The sequence below is a fragment of the Durio zibethinus genome, chromosome 2 (assembly GCF_047325235.1).
Source record: "Durio zibethinus cultivar Kanyao isolate XHJ-2024 chromosome 2, ASM4732523v1, whole genome shotgun sequence".
In the NCBI taxonomy this organism is placed as follows: Eukaryota; Viridiplantae; Streptophyta; class Magnoliopsida; order Malvales; family Malvaceae; genus Durio; species Durio zibethinus.
In genome coordinates, this window is record NC_143163.1 from 32,681,225 (window position 1) to 32,700,492 (window position 19,268).

General features: G+C 30.1%; 2 protein-coding genes across 2 annotated transcripts; one reads left to right on the forward strand and one right to left on the reverse strand.

The window, feature by feature from the left end:
• Positions 1-1,107: 1,107 nt before the first annotated feature.
• LOC111317893 (cysteine-rich receptor-like protein kinase 3) lies at positions 1,108-4,698 on the reverse strand. The gene is given in 8 exon segments (XM_022920401.2): positions 1,108-1,546; positions 1,548-1,852; positions 1,968-2,112; positions 2,496-2,730; positions 2,823-3,033; positions 3,130-3,269; positions 3,349-3,462; positions 3,764-4,698. Coding segments are annotated over 8 exon segments (1,947 nt in total). The 5' UTR covers positions 4,539-4,698; the 3' UTR covers positions 1,108-1,524.
• A 9,756-nt stretch (positions 4,699-14,454) lies between these two features.
• Positions 14,455-17,278, forward strand: LOC111317428 (Pectin lyase-like superfamily protein). Its single transcript, XM_022919855.2, has 8 exons — positions 14,455-14,801; positions 14,924-15,052; positions 15,239-15,409; positions 15,517-15,552; positions 15,696-15,903; positions 16,253-16,334; positions 16,452-16,560; positions 16,674-17,278. Exons 1-8 carry the CDS (start codon positions 14,511-14,513, stop codon positions 17,076-17,078), a joined length of 1,431 nt encoding a protein of 476 aa, XP_022775590.1. The 5' UTR covers positions 14,455-14,510; the 3' UTR covers positions 17,079-17,278.
• Positions 17,279-19,268: the final 1,990 nt, after the last annotated feature.

The window sequence follows — 19,268 nt, forward strand, 5'->3', positions numbered from 1 at the left end:
ACCCCTTTATATAATCACAAGGTAGATCAAAGGAATGACGCAAATCATGCCACGTGTCAGAGTGAAAATGGCAGACATCTTTTCATCTTCCCTATCTAAATTTTTTCGCTTAAACTATTTCTTTCCTTGTTTAATGCCATCAAACTAATCAGACTGGATGAACCATAGCTCAAATTAGCTAGACTAGACAACTCCTTAGAACAAACCGAATGCCTAGCTTGTCACCAGAAGTCAAAGTAAAGTTTCCCAAACCTAAACCCTTGAAATAAAACACAACTCTCACATTGACTAGATGAGCTCCTTCATCAATTTCGAATCACTTCGAACAATTTACACCTTGGTAACTTTCAAGCCAGCTATGCACTTAGTTCAAGGCATATGAGAAAAATCAGATCCTCACCATATCAGACCATGACTCAAGATTATTTATCTTCCGATACCAACATCCTCCATGATGTTGGCCTCAAAAAATCAAATTTCACATTATTTCCACCTACCTTACATCAGATGCATTGATCAAACATCCAGCAGCCTGACACTCAGATTGCTTAGCAGAAGGACAAAATGTTAAGACCATTTGATGGTCAAAAGGGCATAATAGTCTTTCTCCTTCTTAGAAGCCTTTAGCAAACAATCAGAGGTATTTTTATCATTTGCACCGATCTGACATGTTAGGTCAATTTAACATGCTCATTGCCACATCAGCTCCGCACTATCCTTATTGTCTCCTGATGGTCCCCTACTGCTCATTTATAAATATGAAGGTTCGGACACCACTAAAGTAAGTTGATCTTAGACCTATTTCATCCTTACTTTTTTCTTTACCTTTTTCTATCTGACTTATGTGTCGGAATGTAAATGCAAAGAATACACCATACCTTTACCACTTACCGCCCTTCTTTTCTATTTTTCTATGAATGTCCTAAGGTCGAAGATCGGCACAAACAGGTATAATGTTGTCCAGAGAAAAGAAATTAAGAAAAGATAATGTTGGTTTGTTCTTAGTGATCTGCTACTCTTTCTGTCAAAACAATGCAGACACAAAATATTAAAAGTACTTCCTGATGTAAAATTAGAGCCATGAAAAGGAAAAAACAAAACTGTTAATAGCATCTTAAAAGTTAAACCTAACAAAAACATCATTACCACGAAAATATGGAGTACATAGCATACAAAATTGAGATCTTTCTCTTGTATGATCATAGTATTTACAGAATATCTCATTGATTACAAATATCAATCTTCTATATAACTAGTTTACAGGAAGAATGCAGCTCTAGTCAGTGTTAGAAACACTATGGCAAACATTACAACGAGAAAACATTCGAGGTAATTGATCTAAATCATTTTGAATTCTATGGTATCTACGTCACTTTATGCCTTCAAAGAGTGCAGAAAGATATTTGTACGGTGCTGCCAGAAACACAAAATCAGGAAGCTAAAGACGAGCCCAAGTCAAGATCAGCAGAACCTAGCATGTCCATCTTCGTGAATCCAGTGCTAAACATTTTACAAAAAAGCAGTTCATCTAGGCTCAATCATACTATGTCATACTATTCCATGAAGAGTGGGTGTAAGACTCTGGCTGAGAATCACAAGTTGCAGATGAAATGTTTCGGCTAACTTCCGAGCTACCAGAATTCAAGAAAGGAGGCTGTGTTGGCCGAGGAATTTCAAGAGTATCATCAATAAGCATTTGCACAACTTTTGACATTGATGGTCGCATTTCTGTAGAGGCTTGTACACAGAGTAGGCCAATTTGAAGCAACCTAGAGGCCTTTTCTTGAAAATTATCCTCTATAACAGGATCAACAGCTTGGCAGAGTTTATCGGCCTCATAATGTTTCCAAACCTTTCAATTTAGAAAGAAAAAAAAAGGATCTTTGGTGAGTTTAGGATCTCAAAAATAGAGAAGAAAAAGTTTCATCAGAGCATTACTTATATGATATGCCGGCAAAATGAATTACCATGTGTAGGATAGAGATTGAATCTAGAGAGAAGCACTTATTCCTCTTCCCACAAGTGATTTCAATAACAAGAACACCAAAACTATAAACATCCGCCTTCTCAGTCAACTTGCCAAATACAACATATTCTGGAGCCATGTAACCTCTAGAGATGCAAAGTAATTGAACTCACAGTTAGTAATATAGAACGAAAATAACTACATAATTTTGTTATTTAATATGATCAATCTTCAAACACCAAAAGGGAATCCCTATAATTTTCTAAAGAGCAACAATACATTCAAAAGTTTAAAAGATAAATGTTAAGTCATATACAAGTGGGGAGATCTGCAACAAGTTGTTTAAATCTGAGATAATATGTCAGAGAAAACAAGAATGCCCCATGTTGAATACTATAGATAGAATTTTCTAAGCCAAGAGCTAATAAGTGTGGGTTATCTGAACCACACAAACATCAAGGTAATTCCAAGTGAAATAACAAAAAATTATTTAAAAATCAATGTAGAAAATCAAAATTCTTAAACTTACAATGTGCCAGCAATGGCAGTGCTGATGTGAGTCTTATCTTCGGGAAAAAGTCTAGCAAGCCCAAAATCAGCAATTTTTGGTGTAAGGCCTTCATCAAGCAAAATATTGCTAAGTTTTATGTCTCTATGTATGATCCTCAACTTTGATTCCTCATGCAGATAGGCCAAGCCCTCAGCTGTACCCAAGACGATCTTGTATCGTGCCTCCCAACTTAGCGGCTCAACATCTTTTTTAACTGTATCAAATTCATCAACTCATAAATGAAAAAGAAAAAATTAGAAGTATTAACAAATTTCTCTGGCTAAATAAGAGTTCGTAGATAACAACCAAAGAGGTAATCATGAAGGCTATGGTTTGGCACGTATTCATAAACAAGAAGGCTTTCTGGGCCTGTAATGCTGCATCCCAACAGCTTTACAAGATTTTTGTGATATATGCCACTGATTAAATTGACTTCATTGAAGAAATGATCCACCCATTGCCTCGTATTAAAAAATAGCCTCTTTATCGCGACAACCTTCCCATTAGGTAAAGTTCCCTATTTGACAGAGAACAATTTAACTTGTTAGTTTCTTGAATGAAGATGTGATTATCTGCTAAGACTAAGAGAACTAAACGTCAAATAACAACATACCTTATACACAGAACCGGATCCTCCTTGTCCCAGCTTATTGGAGTCATTAAAGTAATTTGTAGCCTTTTCAAGAGATTCATATGAGAAATTCAACTTGGACTTGTTCAAGATGGGCGATAAAGCTCCTAATTGCTTACTCTCTATGCCAAAGAAAGATAAATTTCATTTCCACAATTAAGATACAAAACATTCAAGCTCTTTAACAACAGGGACAGATACCTCTCCTTTTCTTTACAAGTTTCTCATTCACAGAGAAAATAGCTGTTGCAATAATCAGTGTTAGAGCCACAGCGGAGAATGTTGTAGCCATGATAATTGCTAATTTTCTGCGTCCTGACAACCATTGTAACATTATTGTGTCAATAAAATATGTATGGAGAAAATTCCAAGAATAATGATGCAACCTTATAAAAGACTGCAGATTCTTTTACATGAGAATATGAAAAGGATAGTTCAATTTGATATCCACATAATGGTTAATTTCGTATTACCGTGAGTTCAATACAGAATTGGAATATGAAAAACTACAAATGCAAAAGAAATTGAGAAGCGAAATAGTCCACAGGCTTAACATTCATGGCAGAAGAATGAAAAGATTTAAAGCTAAAAACCAGAAACGAAAATCTTAACTCACCTCGATTCCCAACAACTGGAGGAGCAGTTGAATTGTAATAAAACCTCTCTGTTGAATACCTCAAGTAACAACCAGCATTCAACACCCTCCCTTCTTCCTTGGGAAGACATGAACTAATCCTAGAAACCGCATTGGCCAAGCAACCTTCACAAGCACTCCCATTCACCAATTCCCAACACTGAGCCAATCCATAAACCGACACATTCCCTCTACCCACAGACCCCACAAAGAACCCATCGTTCTTCGGAGCTTCCACGCTCAAATTTCTCACCAACTGCATCACATTAACTTTAAAAACTGTCTGGTTACTGGAAGCAACATCATTTGTAGCACAAACAGTTTGGTCTTCTTCACTCAAACTTTCATTAAAGAAATTATAATCATCGTACCTTAAATAACAACCATCATAGAAAACCCTGCCTCCAAGTGTGGCTAACTGATATGGGAAACAGCTCAGGATCTGCGCTTTGCATTGAGCAAAGCAGACGTTACAGTCGTTTTGATCAAGATCTTTCATGCACTCGCCAAATCCATACACTTTGGTGTCACCACTTCCCTTGACAACAGCTGCGTACCTCTGCTGAACGATGAGTGGGGTAAAGGTTTCCACGACGGCTAAGAAATTTGCTATGAAGGTTTGGCGCCCTGTTGTTGAAGCAGTTCTGTTGGTGCATACCAAAGCTGCCTGTGTTGCTCTTGGATCAGAAAGAGAAAGCTTTGCCAACAAAGAGAAGAAAAAGAAGAATAGAAGAAAAAAGAATAAAAACTGGTTCATTTCTTGATGAATGAGCAAAACCGAAAATCTCAAATGAAAAGAACACAAAAAGCGGATATTGGGGGGGGGGGGCGCGGAGGTTCCGTGATGTCCGTTCTAGAAGCAATTCGGAGTATGGGAAGAGTAAAAGCGATAGTGGGTTTGACTTTTGAGACGAAGATAAATCAAGAAACTTGATATATTTCAATGGCTTAGTGGCAATATTGCCGTGGGAACACGAAAACGCGTGAAACGTCCAATGGGAAAGGAAGAGAATACGAAGACAGTATGGGGGCCGACCCTTCCTCTGTTTCAGCTAAGACACAGATGTCATTTTAGTTGGTGAATCGGACAAGTTGCGGACCATGCTAGATTTGTCAACGTTTGGAATTTTTGTGTCTTGTTGTCACATAAACTAGACAGACACGCTAGTTTGCGTTGAGGATGACGTTCTCTGGAAACTGACAGTTCTGCGTTCGATGTTGGATACAAAACAGATTATATTTGATTAATAGTTAATATATAAAATTTATATTCTATTATAATTTTATTAATAAAAACATAATTTTTTATAAATTTTTAAAATAAATGTATAAAAATTTAATCTTTTAAAAAATATTTTGATTAAAAAATAATATCATTTAATTCATTAATAACATATAAAATTTATAAATTAAAATTACATCAAACATAAACTTTATAAAATATAAGTGAACGGTTCGGTTGTTATTAATAATAAAAGGAAATATTTGACAGCCAATAAAAAATACCAATTTTATGAAATTGGAAGTTTTGAAGAACAGTTCCAAACTCAAAACTACTTTAAATATGTTTTATAGAAATATTCATAAATGTCAATTCGATGGACTGTCAATTAGTATAATGTGAACGTGCCAGTTAGAGCATCTAACTTCACATGACAACTTTTGAAAAATCTCAAATTTATTGTTTTTTTTTTTTTAAAATCAAAAGTACATTGATTATTTAATTTTTAAGTTAAAGATAAAATAGATGATAACTGATCATTTAAAAAATAATAATTATAAATTATGTATTTAAAATAATTATAATAAAAAATTATCAGTTGAATTTAAATTTAAAATTATTTATGTTGAATAGAACAATTTTACTAATTAAATCAAACTCTGATCGATAATCTCATATTTGTTTTCGAAATAGTGTACTGTCCTCACAGCTGTGTATAGGATTGAGGGAAAAAAAAAGTCTTGAAGGTTGTTGACGAGCCCAGTTTAATATTTACTCTACCCCGCTTGAAAAATCCATTTAAACCATTCCGTTTCTCTCATTTTATTTTTAAGAAGATCAAAAATTGGAAATTGAAATATATATGAAGCGAGTTTTTACTCTTTGTGCCAAAAATAATATAATATAATATAAAAGGACGTGGATAAGGAATTTTTTAACTGATAAAATAAATAATATAATATATTTCAAATTAAGTTTTATTTATTATAATTTTAAATTTTAATAAAAATTAGTTTTACAAAAAATAAAAAAATTTTAATTATATTGAATTAGTGTCATTGAATATATTTTTTTTGAATAATAATTCACTTTTTTGAATAATAATTCACTAGATGACTCTTAATTGATTAAATTTATCAAATAAGAGTAAAGTTAGAGTCAATAAATAATTCAATCAACATAGCATTTGCAGAGCAAGCTATTGGAAACGGCAATAGGTAGTATATCATAATATCTATCCAGCTTTGAAGGACATCATAACAACGTGCAATGACAGCACAAACCTCCTCTTCCGCAATGGATAACATATAATTACGAAGGATGTTAGGTGACTACCAATTGTTAGCACTATTTTTTTAGTATTAAAATATAAAAAATAATTTTTATATTATATATTTTTGTCAAGTTGATAAAAAAAATAAAATTATCAATTTAATATTTTAATTTTTATTTCACCATTCATTTTATACCTGTGACTAATACCCTTAATTAATTCACTAATGTAGTATGCATATCTAATAAGGTATTGATACATATAAATAAATTTTCAGTTAACATCACATCATTAATTAATATGTTAGCATTAAAAAATTCAAAAAAATTAGTAAAAATTCAAAAGAAATTCCAAAAGTTTTTGAAAAAAGTTTAAAAAATTTGAATATTTTTTAAAAATTATAAATTAAAAACTGAAAATATTTTAAAAATGATGAAAACTTAAAATTTTCAAAAAATCTCAAAATTTTAATGGAAAATTCAAAAAAATTAATGAAAATAAAATTTTCTTCAACTTAAAAAAATTCACAAAAACTTTAAAATTTTGAAATAAAAAATAAACTTTTTTGAAAAATTCTAAAAATTTTTTAAAAATTGTGAATTTTTTAATTTATGAAAAATTTTTCATTTTTTTTGAATCTTACAATTTTAATTTTTATATAATTTATGAACTTTTATATTTTATATTTTTTGGTTTTTTATTAAATTTTTAATTTTTTAATTTTTTAATTTTTTAATAATTTTTTAAGAATATTTCACATTTTTGAAATTTTTTTATTTTTTCAAAAATTTTAAGATTATTTTTATAAATTTTCAAATTTAAAAAAATTATATTTTTATTTCAATTTTTTAAAGTTTTGTGAATCTTTTTTTAATTTTAAGAATTTTTATTTTTTAAAATTTAAGAATTTTTTTTTTGAATTTTTTGGATTTTTTAGTTTTGAGATTTTTTGAATTTTTAAGTTTTAATAATTTTTTTAATAATTTTTAAAATATTTCTTTTTTATTTTTTAAAAAGTATTTCATATTTTTTTAAAAAATTTTGTAAAAATTTTTAGAATTTTTAGAATTTTTTTGAAAATTTTATTCAATGCTAACATAATAGTTGATGAAGCGAAACTGATTGAATTTTTTTAATACGTTTTAATATCTTATTAAATATTCATGTCATGTCAGCAAATTAACTAATAATGTTAATTTGAAGTACCAAGATAATGATAGAATGAAAGTTTTAATACCAAACTGACAAATTTATTTATTTTAAGCATCAAACTAACAAAAAGTACATGATATAAAAGTTATTTTTATATTTAATCTTTTTTTATATATAAAAGGTCAAGATTTAAAGAAAATTGACTTAGAAAAAAATTTCAAGTATAAAGGACCGAATCTCAATTTTACTAGAAATCAACTTTTAAGAAGAGTGAATAAACTATTTGGTTAAGACTCATGTTTCACTAAAAATATTCTTTGGTTGGTCTTAATTATGTTGAATATGAGATAGGAGATGAGATGTTAGAGTTCAAACTCGTTCTATACATATTTTCTTAAAACTTTTCTAGTCATTAGATTAATTTTTTTCGACCAACATTAGATCAAGAAGTTGAAATTTTTTTGTCTATGTTGTCTTTACTTTTGACTCATGTTTGTTCTACTCTATTTTGGCTTCGTAAAAAAATCATTTCAACCAAAAGGTTTGACAAGTAATTTTTTATATTTAGTTTGAGATTGAAAATTAATGAGATATATATTCATATTTGTTTTATGTGGCAAGTAAGGGTTCTTCAAACCATTTTTTTTCAAGCAATTTATATAATAAAGTGGTGATAAATTTTTTAAAAAAATCTTTTTCTATTAATGCATATATATTTTTGCTTTTATTTTTTTATATGTCTCTTAATTAAAATTGTTATTATAGTTTTGGAGACCACTAGACAAATTTACAAACATAAGAAGTTGCTACTAATATTTTTTTTGTTAGGTATAATTGTCTACTAATAAAACTTATTTTTTTAATAAAATCTTAAAACTAATTAAAATTTATTAAAAAGATAATTTTCGAGTCTACGAAAATAATTTTAAGTTTAAGTGTACGATTATATGTGGAAATGATTAACATCTCCACAGCACAACTTTTAAAAATCATACCAATTAATTATATATTATATTTTAATTAAGAAAAAAAATCTTAATTTTGATATTTAAAATAATTTCCTTAACTTTCTTTCTTTTGTCATAATTTTAGTTTTTATTTTTTATTATTTTTCCTTTTTCACAAAATTTTCTCTGTTTATTATTATTATTATTATTATTTTTTAAAAATTATTATTCTGTTTTTATTTGAAAAATAAATTAGAACTTTATTATTGAAAAACTTTTAAAATATTTTATTATGTTGATAACATTAAAAAAAATTTTCTTACCTAAAAATTTCTTATGAATTACTACTCAGATTTTCTTAAAATCTCATAATCGAAAGTTCACATCTATTTTTTCTCGATTATATACATAAAATGCAAATAATGAAACATAATATATGCACTCTTTATTTGTGTATTTATATTTTATTTATTTATTTTATTTTCTTTTAAAACTTTATTTGTCATCATTTAATTTTTTATATATATATTTTAAAAAATTTTATTAGTTTTTTTTTTCGCATTTTTTGTTTTATGACTAGATTAGAAAGTATTTCTTATTAAAAATTTTTATAAACACTCAAATACATTGGAAGTATCTAAAAAAATTTTTTTCACTTAAAAATTTCATAGGAATCACTAAGTAGATTTATTTAGAATCTCATAATTGAAAAAATTTTCATTTAAAAAGAATTCTTTTCTTTAAAAAAAATTAACACTTTTTTTTCTAAAATGTTTATTCATTTTTTAAAAATTTTAACAATTAAATATCATAGATAAAAAAAATAAATAACTTAACCAAAATATAAAAAAATAAAAAATTTACCCAAAAAATCTTGTCAACACTGTCAATCGATTCGGTGGCGATTTAAATAGTTTAAGCGCGGTTCAGGTGTGGCTAAAACACAATTCCAAAGTAGTTTAACTATCATTCAAGTAGTTAAGGTAGCTTGTTGGCAGCTCGGTCACCGGTTCAGTCAAATCGATTCAAGGCTAGTCAACAATATCCAAATGTAAATCAAGCACACGAACCTTAGGTCGAGTTAGGTTCATGAACAGGTCATTGGTTTTTTTTTTTCATGTTATAAAAGCCAAAATTTTTTTCTTCTTGTCTCTTTACGTTCTCTCTATTTCTCTCTCTAACCTTTTCTCCATCCAACTGTCGGCACTCATCTCCAAACCTAAAAACTAGTTAGTGGCCATCATTCTCCATCATCGATCGCATCAGTGCCATTAAGGCCCAAAATACATCAAAAATTTCTCTTTTCCTCTTTTTTCTTGTTTTCTAGCTGGTTTGTTTAAGAATACCTTGGATTTTTCTATATCTGAGCAGAAAGTTTCGGCTTTAAAACCCAAAATCTTCTCCGCTGCACAAAAAATTGCCTCTCCTTAGTATGTTGCTCCCAATGTCCTAGGCTTTATTTTCCCTCAAAATCAAAGCCAAAAACTTCTTTAAACTTTTCAAAACTGAAATCTCAGGGAATTTTCTTTTGATTTTTTAAATATTTTTTGTTTTGATTTTCTTTGATTTTTAGTGTTGCTTTTCTCCCTTTTAGGGATGTGTTTTTGTTTTTTTTTTGTTTATGTTTTTTGTGTGTGACTAGGTTCAGGTGTAGTGGTGGCAGAGGTGGTTTAGTTTTTCTTTTTTGTTTGGACGGTTTGGTTGGGGGTATCTGGTAAGCGATTATAGTGAGGGGTCGATTAGGTTTTGGTTTTCAATTGTAGTGTTTTGGTGATGGTTGATGATGGCCATAGGTATGGGGAGTTTTTGGCTGGGCTGATAGTGGTTGGACAAATACGTGGTCTGTTTAGGTGGAAACTACAAGTGTTTTAGCAAAGTTTTTGGTGTCAAAAAAATTGGTTTCCCTTTGATCGATTTTTCCACTTAGTTTTCATAACCATTTTAAGCTTTTAGTTCATAGCAAAAATTGATAAAACATGTACAAATCTTGTAGGTAATATGGGGCTTATTAGTAGCTGAATTCTAGCTAAAATGATGGTTGAGTGATGGATCAAGATTAGGTGGTAGGGTGACTCCACAGAGGAGAACGGTGACCTTTTGATGGTGTTGTTCATGGCAGCTCCCTATCTTTTTTTTTTCTTTTTTAATTTTGTTTTAATCAATTTAATTAAGATTATGTGAATTTGAGCTTTAATATATATAAAAAAAAGCCTAAATGACATAAAATTTGGACCTAACTTTCAGTCCCATAATATCAAATTTGAATTGGACTTATGCAACTCAATAGATGTAGGCCCAAATGGCTTATGAGTTGCTAAAATGGATTATCCGTCTCAAATAATTGTGATAAACTTCAATATCTACTAATATGCCTTTGTACTTATGTACTCAAGACTAATTATATTTTTTCATATTTTAATGAAAATTTTCACTTTTACGATTAATTTTTTTTTCATACTAGATTTTTCAATTTCACATAAATTGAGTTTTTATTATATTAAAAGAAGTAAAATTTTATTTATAAATTAATTATTAATGAAAAATTCACTTATTTATAATTTATAGTTATATTTTAAAAAAATAGCAATAACACATATTTAAAAAATATACATTCACGTGCAAGATAGATGACCATGTACTAGTATATATGAAACGATTCAAAAATCAACTAACTTAATCTTAAACTAAATTATTTTAATCTGAAGTTATTAAAATTTTAAATTCAATGTGATTAAAAAATAATATATACAATATAAATTATTATAAAATGTGTAAACTCAATTTAATTAAAAAAGCAAATAATTCAAATTGAGTAATTTAACATTGGAAACAAATTATAATTGAAACGATTTAAAGTCAAAATGATTTTAAATCCTGAATAATCTAACTCGGGAATACTTGCTTTCAAGGAAAATGTTTCTCTAGTTCGATTGTTTAACCATTTAAGTCATGGTAGGTTATTCAAATTGATTTTTTACGAAATGGGCTTAATTAAGCTAAAAATGCCAATGATTTTTTTTTTTTTACAATTTTTATCTTGATTATTAGCTTTAATAATTGATGAAATCATGAATTATTGCCTACGCTTTAAAATAAGAGAACTATTTAAATGGATTGAAAGCATTTCATTTGCAAATTTTTTTATTATACAATTTTATTTTTGTGCAATCACAACAAAAAAAATTAAACTACTTCATTTTGCTTCAAACTAATACATTTGTTAAAAATTATTTGTTTTTCGAAAGTTAAAGAATTTTTATTAAAAGAAAAGCATAACAGGAACTTAAATTCAGGCCACTAAGTTGGAGTTTCGAAAGACACCCGACTTAATTAGAGTATCAGCAAAATGGTTAAAAATTAATAATAATATATTTAAACATATTGAAACTTAAAAAATAATATTGTTTACTTAATTATTTAACATTTTTTATATAATTAATTATGTATGTATTTTTCATTTATGCAGTCATTTATTGTCTTATAATTTATTCACTCGTTTATTAACTTTTTATGTTTTCATTATATAACTATTTTTATTTCCAAAAAAATCATCATTTTTAAAAATAATAAAACATTTGCACATCTAAAAATAGAAATAATTAATAATTATTTACTTTATTATTTATATAATTATCTATTTTATTTAATTACTTAATTATTTAGAAGTTTATATTTACTCATACTAGAAAATTATTTGATTATAAAATTGATTATTTACGTAGTCATTATTTTTAGATATTTATTTAATAATTAATTTATTAAATAAATATATAAACGATTTGTTAAATAATTACAACAAAGTTATTTGAAAAAATTTAAATAAAAAAATAAACAATTAAAAAAAAGGTTAAAAGTGACAAGAACATTATCATCTCTGCAGTCATAAAAGCAAAAAAATAAAAAATAAAATAAAGGATATTATAGGGCAATTAAAATGGGAACTTACTGAGGCTATTTGCTAGAAAACCATCCAGTCCAATTAGAGGCTCCGACTGCATCTCACTGGGCCAACTGCCCAATCCTAGAGATTGGATCTGTTTGGTTGTTAATTAATAAATTTTTTATGCGATTAAAAAATACAATTAAATAATTATCAAGAAATACAACATAGTTATTGCATCCAATATAATGAATTAATTGAAAATTAAACTAGCACACACTAAATACGTAATAAAACAACGTAGTTTTTTTTAAACTCGTTGATAATGAAAATTTTGAATCTGAAACCCAACACTTACATAGTTTCAAAACATCATCTTTATACATTGCCACATCTTTGCTCCATATATTATAATAAGAAAATTATTAATTAAAAAAGAAAAGATATGGAAGCAATCTGTGGTCAGTCCCACATGTGGTCCACCGCGTGCAAGGAGAAAACAAGAGACAAATCATCAGTGTTACTGCCTGTTTGCCCATGTAACCAAAATTAGGGTTCAGTGGCTGGGTGTGTGCATGCCAAAACCTCTTTATCCCCTCCATCTCTCATGAACGTGAGAACCACTTTGCCTGCCTCCCAAGCGTTAGGGGTCCCTCATCTAATAACTAAACTGCCATGACTTTTTTACTTCTCTCCAACATTATTATGTTTCCTTTTTTTTAATCTTCCTTTATTTTTTTTGTTTTTTGGATTTTGTTTATAGAATCGTAAATTCGTCTTTTAACTAATAAAACTTCAGAGTATTTTAAAAAACAAAAGAAAAAGAAAAATAATGAAACATGTGGTGATTTTTTATTTTTTTTTAAGTTGTAATTTGATAATAGAAAAAAAGAATGGAAGGGGATTAAGATTTGAACTTCTCATATAGTGAATATCATTTTTTAAAAATGATTATATAAATTAATCAAATTAAATTTTAAATTTCATGTGATAAAATTTTAACAATACATTTGTAGAGTTTAAAATCTTCACCCTAATATATAAAAAACGCATTCAATCAATAATATCATTAAACAAAAGATCCATCATTTTATAGTAACTACACTATCATTGACTTGTCTACGAAGTCATTTTTTTCGGACAGTGTATAAGAAGTTATTCAATCGGCACCAAAACTTGCTACCCAATCATGATCATGATAGATTAGCTTAATTTGCTCTACTTCTTTTAAAGTTTAAACAATGTTGGCCGTCCTAGAGTACCAAAAGTTTTTGTTTTGCTATTAAACAAATAGAATGTTGGTGAGAGGTGCCTCAAGTGGCCAACTTTTATTTGTCTGCAACTTAAAACCTAGGACGACGACGATCTACCTCCAGTTATGCTCAATTTTAGCACAGTGTCATCAAAAAGTTAGGGATAACAGGCATTCCTGAGGTAGAGAACTTTTTGTTTTTCATTTTAATAAATTCCTTAGATTCTTGTCATCTGTTAAAAAAAGGTAGGTTCTTCAATGGGATAGATTAAAAATTTATATAAAATTCGTCACTCTCTTCTAATTAAGTTATAACAACAGAATGAAAAGTAGTATAACACTGTCATTCAATGTGAGGGTACCTCCATTATCAAACTAGCTAGGGGTGTCCAGATCATTATCCACTAGAAAGAAAACTATCCAATAATGCACAGAGTAGTAGGGGAAAGATTAAGAAAATAATCCAACCAAAAAAAATTAAAACTTAAGTTGATTTCTTTATCCAACTTCCATTAAGCTATAATAATGGACTGCCCTTATAGTATACATTTATGTAAATGGATTGCCCTTATATATTGGCATACATATCATATATTTATTTTTTGAACCCTATAGTATATATTACTTATAACAGAGAATATCAAACAGTGACAAATTTTGAACCTTAATGCTATATCTACCTTAAAAAGAAAAAAGAATCACATTTATCAATTATAGAATAAATTCCACATCGAAAGGCCAATTTTGGCCTACAATTTCCAATTCAAGAGGCTAATAAAGTTTCATGCTTGTACCCCGAGGAATAATAGGGGCATTAGTTATCAGGTTCAGATATAGGGTAACCTTGCAAATTAGAAGACAAACGAGGCTATTTTTGTAAAACTGGCCTTACATAAACTGACTTTCACTGCCTCACCTTCCTTGTTTCAAGCAGTGTATACCATACCACCTGAGCTCCCTTCATTACTTGCTAAGAAAGAAGAGGAGAAGCTCAATCCTAGAGATGAAGAGAGTTAAGAGTTTATGTCTTCTAGCTTTTATGGCTATTATGGTTCTTGTTTTCATCACATCTTCTATAACCTCGGTCGAAGGAAGAAAGCATAATGTCAAGAAAGGCAAGAATACTCAAACGCCTCAAAAAGACAAGAACAATAAAGGCAACAGTAATACTGCTCCATGCTCGAGCCCTCCACCAGCGCCTCTTCCTCGTTTTGGCTATTATCCAACTGGTTCGAAAATCTTTGATGTTTTGTCGTTTGGAGCCAAAGGTGACGGAGTTGTTGATGATTCAAAGGTAAATCAATGGTGCAAATTGAAAACTCATTGTTGAGAGAGTGAGACAATAACTTAATAATTTGTGACTATAATGTTCTAAAAGTTGTAATAATCCTAATCCTTGAGAATGTCAACAAACAGGCACTTCTAGCAGCATGGAAAGCTGCCTGCAAGGCGCCTGGGGCTAAAGTAGAAATTCCATCAGAATTCAAGTTCCTGATCATGCCCATAACTCTTCATGGTCCGTGCATGCCTGACCTTGTTTTACAGGTATGCTTTCTCTTCTTTTTATCTGATTTTATGGACTCCCAAAAGAGTATTTTACTTAAAAAGAAAAAACAAACGGCAAGAAGTATATTCTTTGTCATATTTTATTAATACTGTCGATCTTTACATTAAAATTTTCTTATATTGCTCAATGCTCGAAGCTAATGCGAGTGAAATTAACTTGGACAGATAGACGGAGCTCTGTTAGCCCCCCCAAAAGTGGGTTCATGGCCAAAATCCAGTTTGTTTCAATGGATAAACTTCAAATGGATACGTAATTTTACTATTCAAGGTACCGGAGTTGTTGATGGTCAGGGCTCCCAGTGGTGGACTCCGTCTGATCTGATTTATTATGTTCAGGTTAATTATCTATACGTTCATTTATTAACTCCTTCAAACTTTGATTGAAAGATTTTCCAAGTGCTTGAAATAGTTAGCTAAACCTCAATTTCATGCATTTTTTCCAGAAGAAATTCAAACACATTCCAAATTGGAAACCAACTGTAAGACTTCCTTAATTTTTGTATAATTAATTAATTTTCTTCTTTTCAGTTCATATATTCCACTGATCACTGCTGCCATGTCAAAATTACGATTCTGATGCACTCTTTTTATGAACGATTCTGGTGTACTTTGGCCGTTACAGGCTTTAAGATTCTATTCAAGCTTCAATGTGACAGTTCGCGACATCAAAATGATAAATAGTCCTCAATGCCACCTAAAATTTGACAGCTCAGGAGGAATCAAAGTCAACAACATTACAATTTCTTCTCCTGAGAGCAGTCCAAATACCGATGGCATTCATCTGCAAGACACACAAGATGTGGAAATTCAGCATTCCGATATTGGCTGTGGTAAGGTCCAAAGAGAAATATGATTATACTAGCCATATATTTTGAACACATACTAGCTAAGCTAGGGAAAACAAAGTTATACTCTATTATGTAACCAGTAAAAGATAATCAGAGTTTGAGATAGTGCATGGCACGTTTGGATTTTTCCAGTGTAAAAAAGTTATCTTATTGGGAAGAAAAATGATTGGTTTGAAGACCCATTAAACAGTATACTAACTGTCACACCAAACTAACTTTCCAAACAGGCATGAACAAAAAATACAACCGAGTCGAGCCTGTGGGTGGGCCTAGACATTTCCAAAGTTTTAAAAAATTATTAATTATTTAAAGGTATTATCTATCTTGGCAGGAGATGACTGTGTATCCATTCAAACAGGCTGCTCCAACGTTCATATACACCATATTAATTGCGGCCCTGGTCATGGGATTAGGTAAATTGAAATTCCATGTATGAACGTTAAGAATGATCCGTATTTGAAATGCTTGCTTATGCAACATGGACTCATTTTCATGTGGTAATGAAATCTGACACTTGCTTATCAACGCAGTTTGGGAGGGCTAGGGAAAGACCAGAGTGTTGCATGTGTCTCGGATATACTTGTTGAGAAAATCTCACTGCTGAATACACTAGCTGGAGTTAGAATCAAGACCTGGCAGGTACAATGTTTCTGCATGGAAATAAAACTGTAAGCTGATTTTTTTTTAAATGGATTAGATTTCTGCTTTCTCGAGGCTTAACCTCAAATTTCGAAATTACTTTTATGAAACAGGGTGGTATGGGATCTGTCAAGAACGTGTCATTTTCCAATATTCAAGTCTCTGACGTAAAGGTTCCTATAATAATAGACCAGTACTACTGTGACAAGAATGTTTGCAAGAATCAAACTGGGGCGGTGGCAATATCTGGAGTTAAATATGATCAAATAATCGGAACTTACTCTGTACAACCGGTTCATCTTGCTTGTAGCAATGACATCCCATGCACTGACGTTGATCTTACCGATATTCAATTGAAACCCTCCTTTAGATATCGAGGTTTCTATCGGGCATTATGTTGGAATTCTTATGGAAAATCAGAGGCCCCTTTGCTTCCTTCAAACATAGACTCTTGCCTGAGAAGGGATGGTGGTGCAGTCAAGAGAACTGCTAGATCTCGCGAGCATGTTTGTTTTTAGCTAGATCAATAGATCATATATACTAAGGTCTAATGTATTGGCTTCTGTTCCTTCGCTCCCCATTTCTAGGCTTATATGCCGCTTGGTGTTTCCCTTCTACAAATTTTTGACTGTGAGAAGGCGATGCACTGATGGTTAATTTGTAAAACTTTAATTTGCTTTGCAAAGTTATGTAATCTAGTTGGTACGGTGTTTGTAAATTGGGTGAAAAGAATATCGTACGTTGCTAGAGCTCATTAGGTATTGAAATGACAAAAAAAAAAAAAAAAAGCAAAGTGCAAATAATAAGGAACAGTAACCTAATATTTGGCAATAATGACATTCGAATTTACAATGTCGGTTAAAAACTAAAGAAGCTCTTTCTCAAAATAATTAATGATATATCGAACAAACCCAACACTATGTACCAATTAACCAACTTTTAACCTTTTAAATATGGTTAATTGATTAATCTAATGTACCTAGGGTAATTGATTTACCATTACCACATATGGTTTTTGAAGGTAGTACTAGAGATTGTTTCATGATAACGAACTAGGGGGAGAGAGAGAGAGAGAGAGAGAGAGAGAGAGAGAGAGAGAGAGAGAGAGAGAGAGAGGGTCAGGTTCACTGTTTTTCTGTTAAAGAAAAAAAAAACAAAAGAAAGGCCAAACCGAAAGTAGCTTGGGTAGTGGAGTGCCCAATTACTAGGGTTGTGGAAGCACAGGGGTTCCCATTCCATGACAGTAAAAAGAGACAGAAAAATTGTCTTTGTTTTCCTAAATAAGACCTAACGCGCCAAAGACCACCTTTAATTAGGCTTTAGTCTGCGGTCCACCAATGCAACAAAGCAAGAGATAGGGGAAGCTAGCTCCTGGATACGGGCTCACCCTCAACTGGTTATTCGATTGCTCAATTCGTTTTATATTTGCACTTGGAAGTGTACCCGCACACTGTCACACAAAAAAAAAAAGGGGGGGGGGGGAATGATCAAAAGAGTTACAATTGAATATTTATATTTCTCTTGCTCTAGTTGCAAGAGAGCAAGACCAGAGATCTTTAAGGCTCAAACCAAGCTCCCTAATGACAGTAAGCAATTAACCACACACACACACACATACATATATATATATATATATATATATATATATTCAAACATTCAGCTGTCAAAACTCCTTTTTACTCCTTAAAAAGTGAAAAGAAGGCGGAGTCCTCATACTACTGCCAGTGCCAGGGCTACTTATATATGTTAATTACTTATATATGTACCTGGAGCAGAGGTTGGTTTGGTGCTGGCTTTTTGAATTAGTTGGGAGGATTTTGCTTACCAAAAAGGTCTATGGTGGTGATGGGCTGATGGGGTGGGACCTGCACCAGCCAACAACCCATCCTTTTCTTGAGAATCTCACTGCACGCGCATGGCTTCAAAGTACAAAATTTTACGAAGGAAATCTTAAAGGAATCCAAAACCAAAAAGCTAAGAGATTAATATGGGGTCTCGAACCAGAAAGGGAAATAAATAAAAACGTGGGTCCTTATTTGTTATTCCTCAATCATTCCTTGGCTTTGCCATCTTCGTGTTGAGATTGTAATGCGCCTGATACCATGAGATTTTGTAGGTCAAATCAAATTTGGTATCATATCACTTATAATAATATAGTATAATTAATTATATTTTAAAATTATATAAAATTTATTAAAATTTTATATAGAGTCTGCATTTATATGTAGTATATCTCTAGATAATCTTTTATTTTAATTATATAATTATAAAATTATAATAAAAAAATTATAAATCCCAAATAATACCAGGTTGGATGTATAAAAGCATTTATCCTATCATGAAAGTTTTGGGTTTGATTTAAGAATTAATTATATATGATAGTTTTAAATATAATACAATAATATAATAAAAGAATAATATAAAAAATACGAAAATGATATAGTTTAAAATTTTAACAAAAAATTATTTATAAATTTGATAAAAACAAAAATAAATGTGTTTTGTATATAATGTGTTTACACGAATTTTGATATGATTTTTTTTTGTTTTATATGTATTTGATACAAAATAAATATAAATTTATGAATGATCAAAACTAGAATTAATATACTAAATAATAGTGCATTGAAACATATGAGAAGTATTAGGAACATTGAATTGTGATATATTTTGGGTTCTGATATATTAGGAACATTTTTTCTTCAATC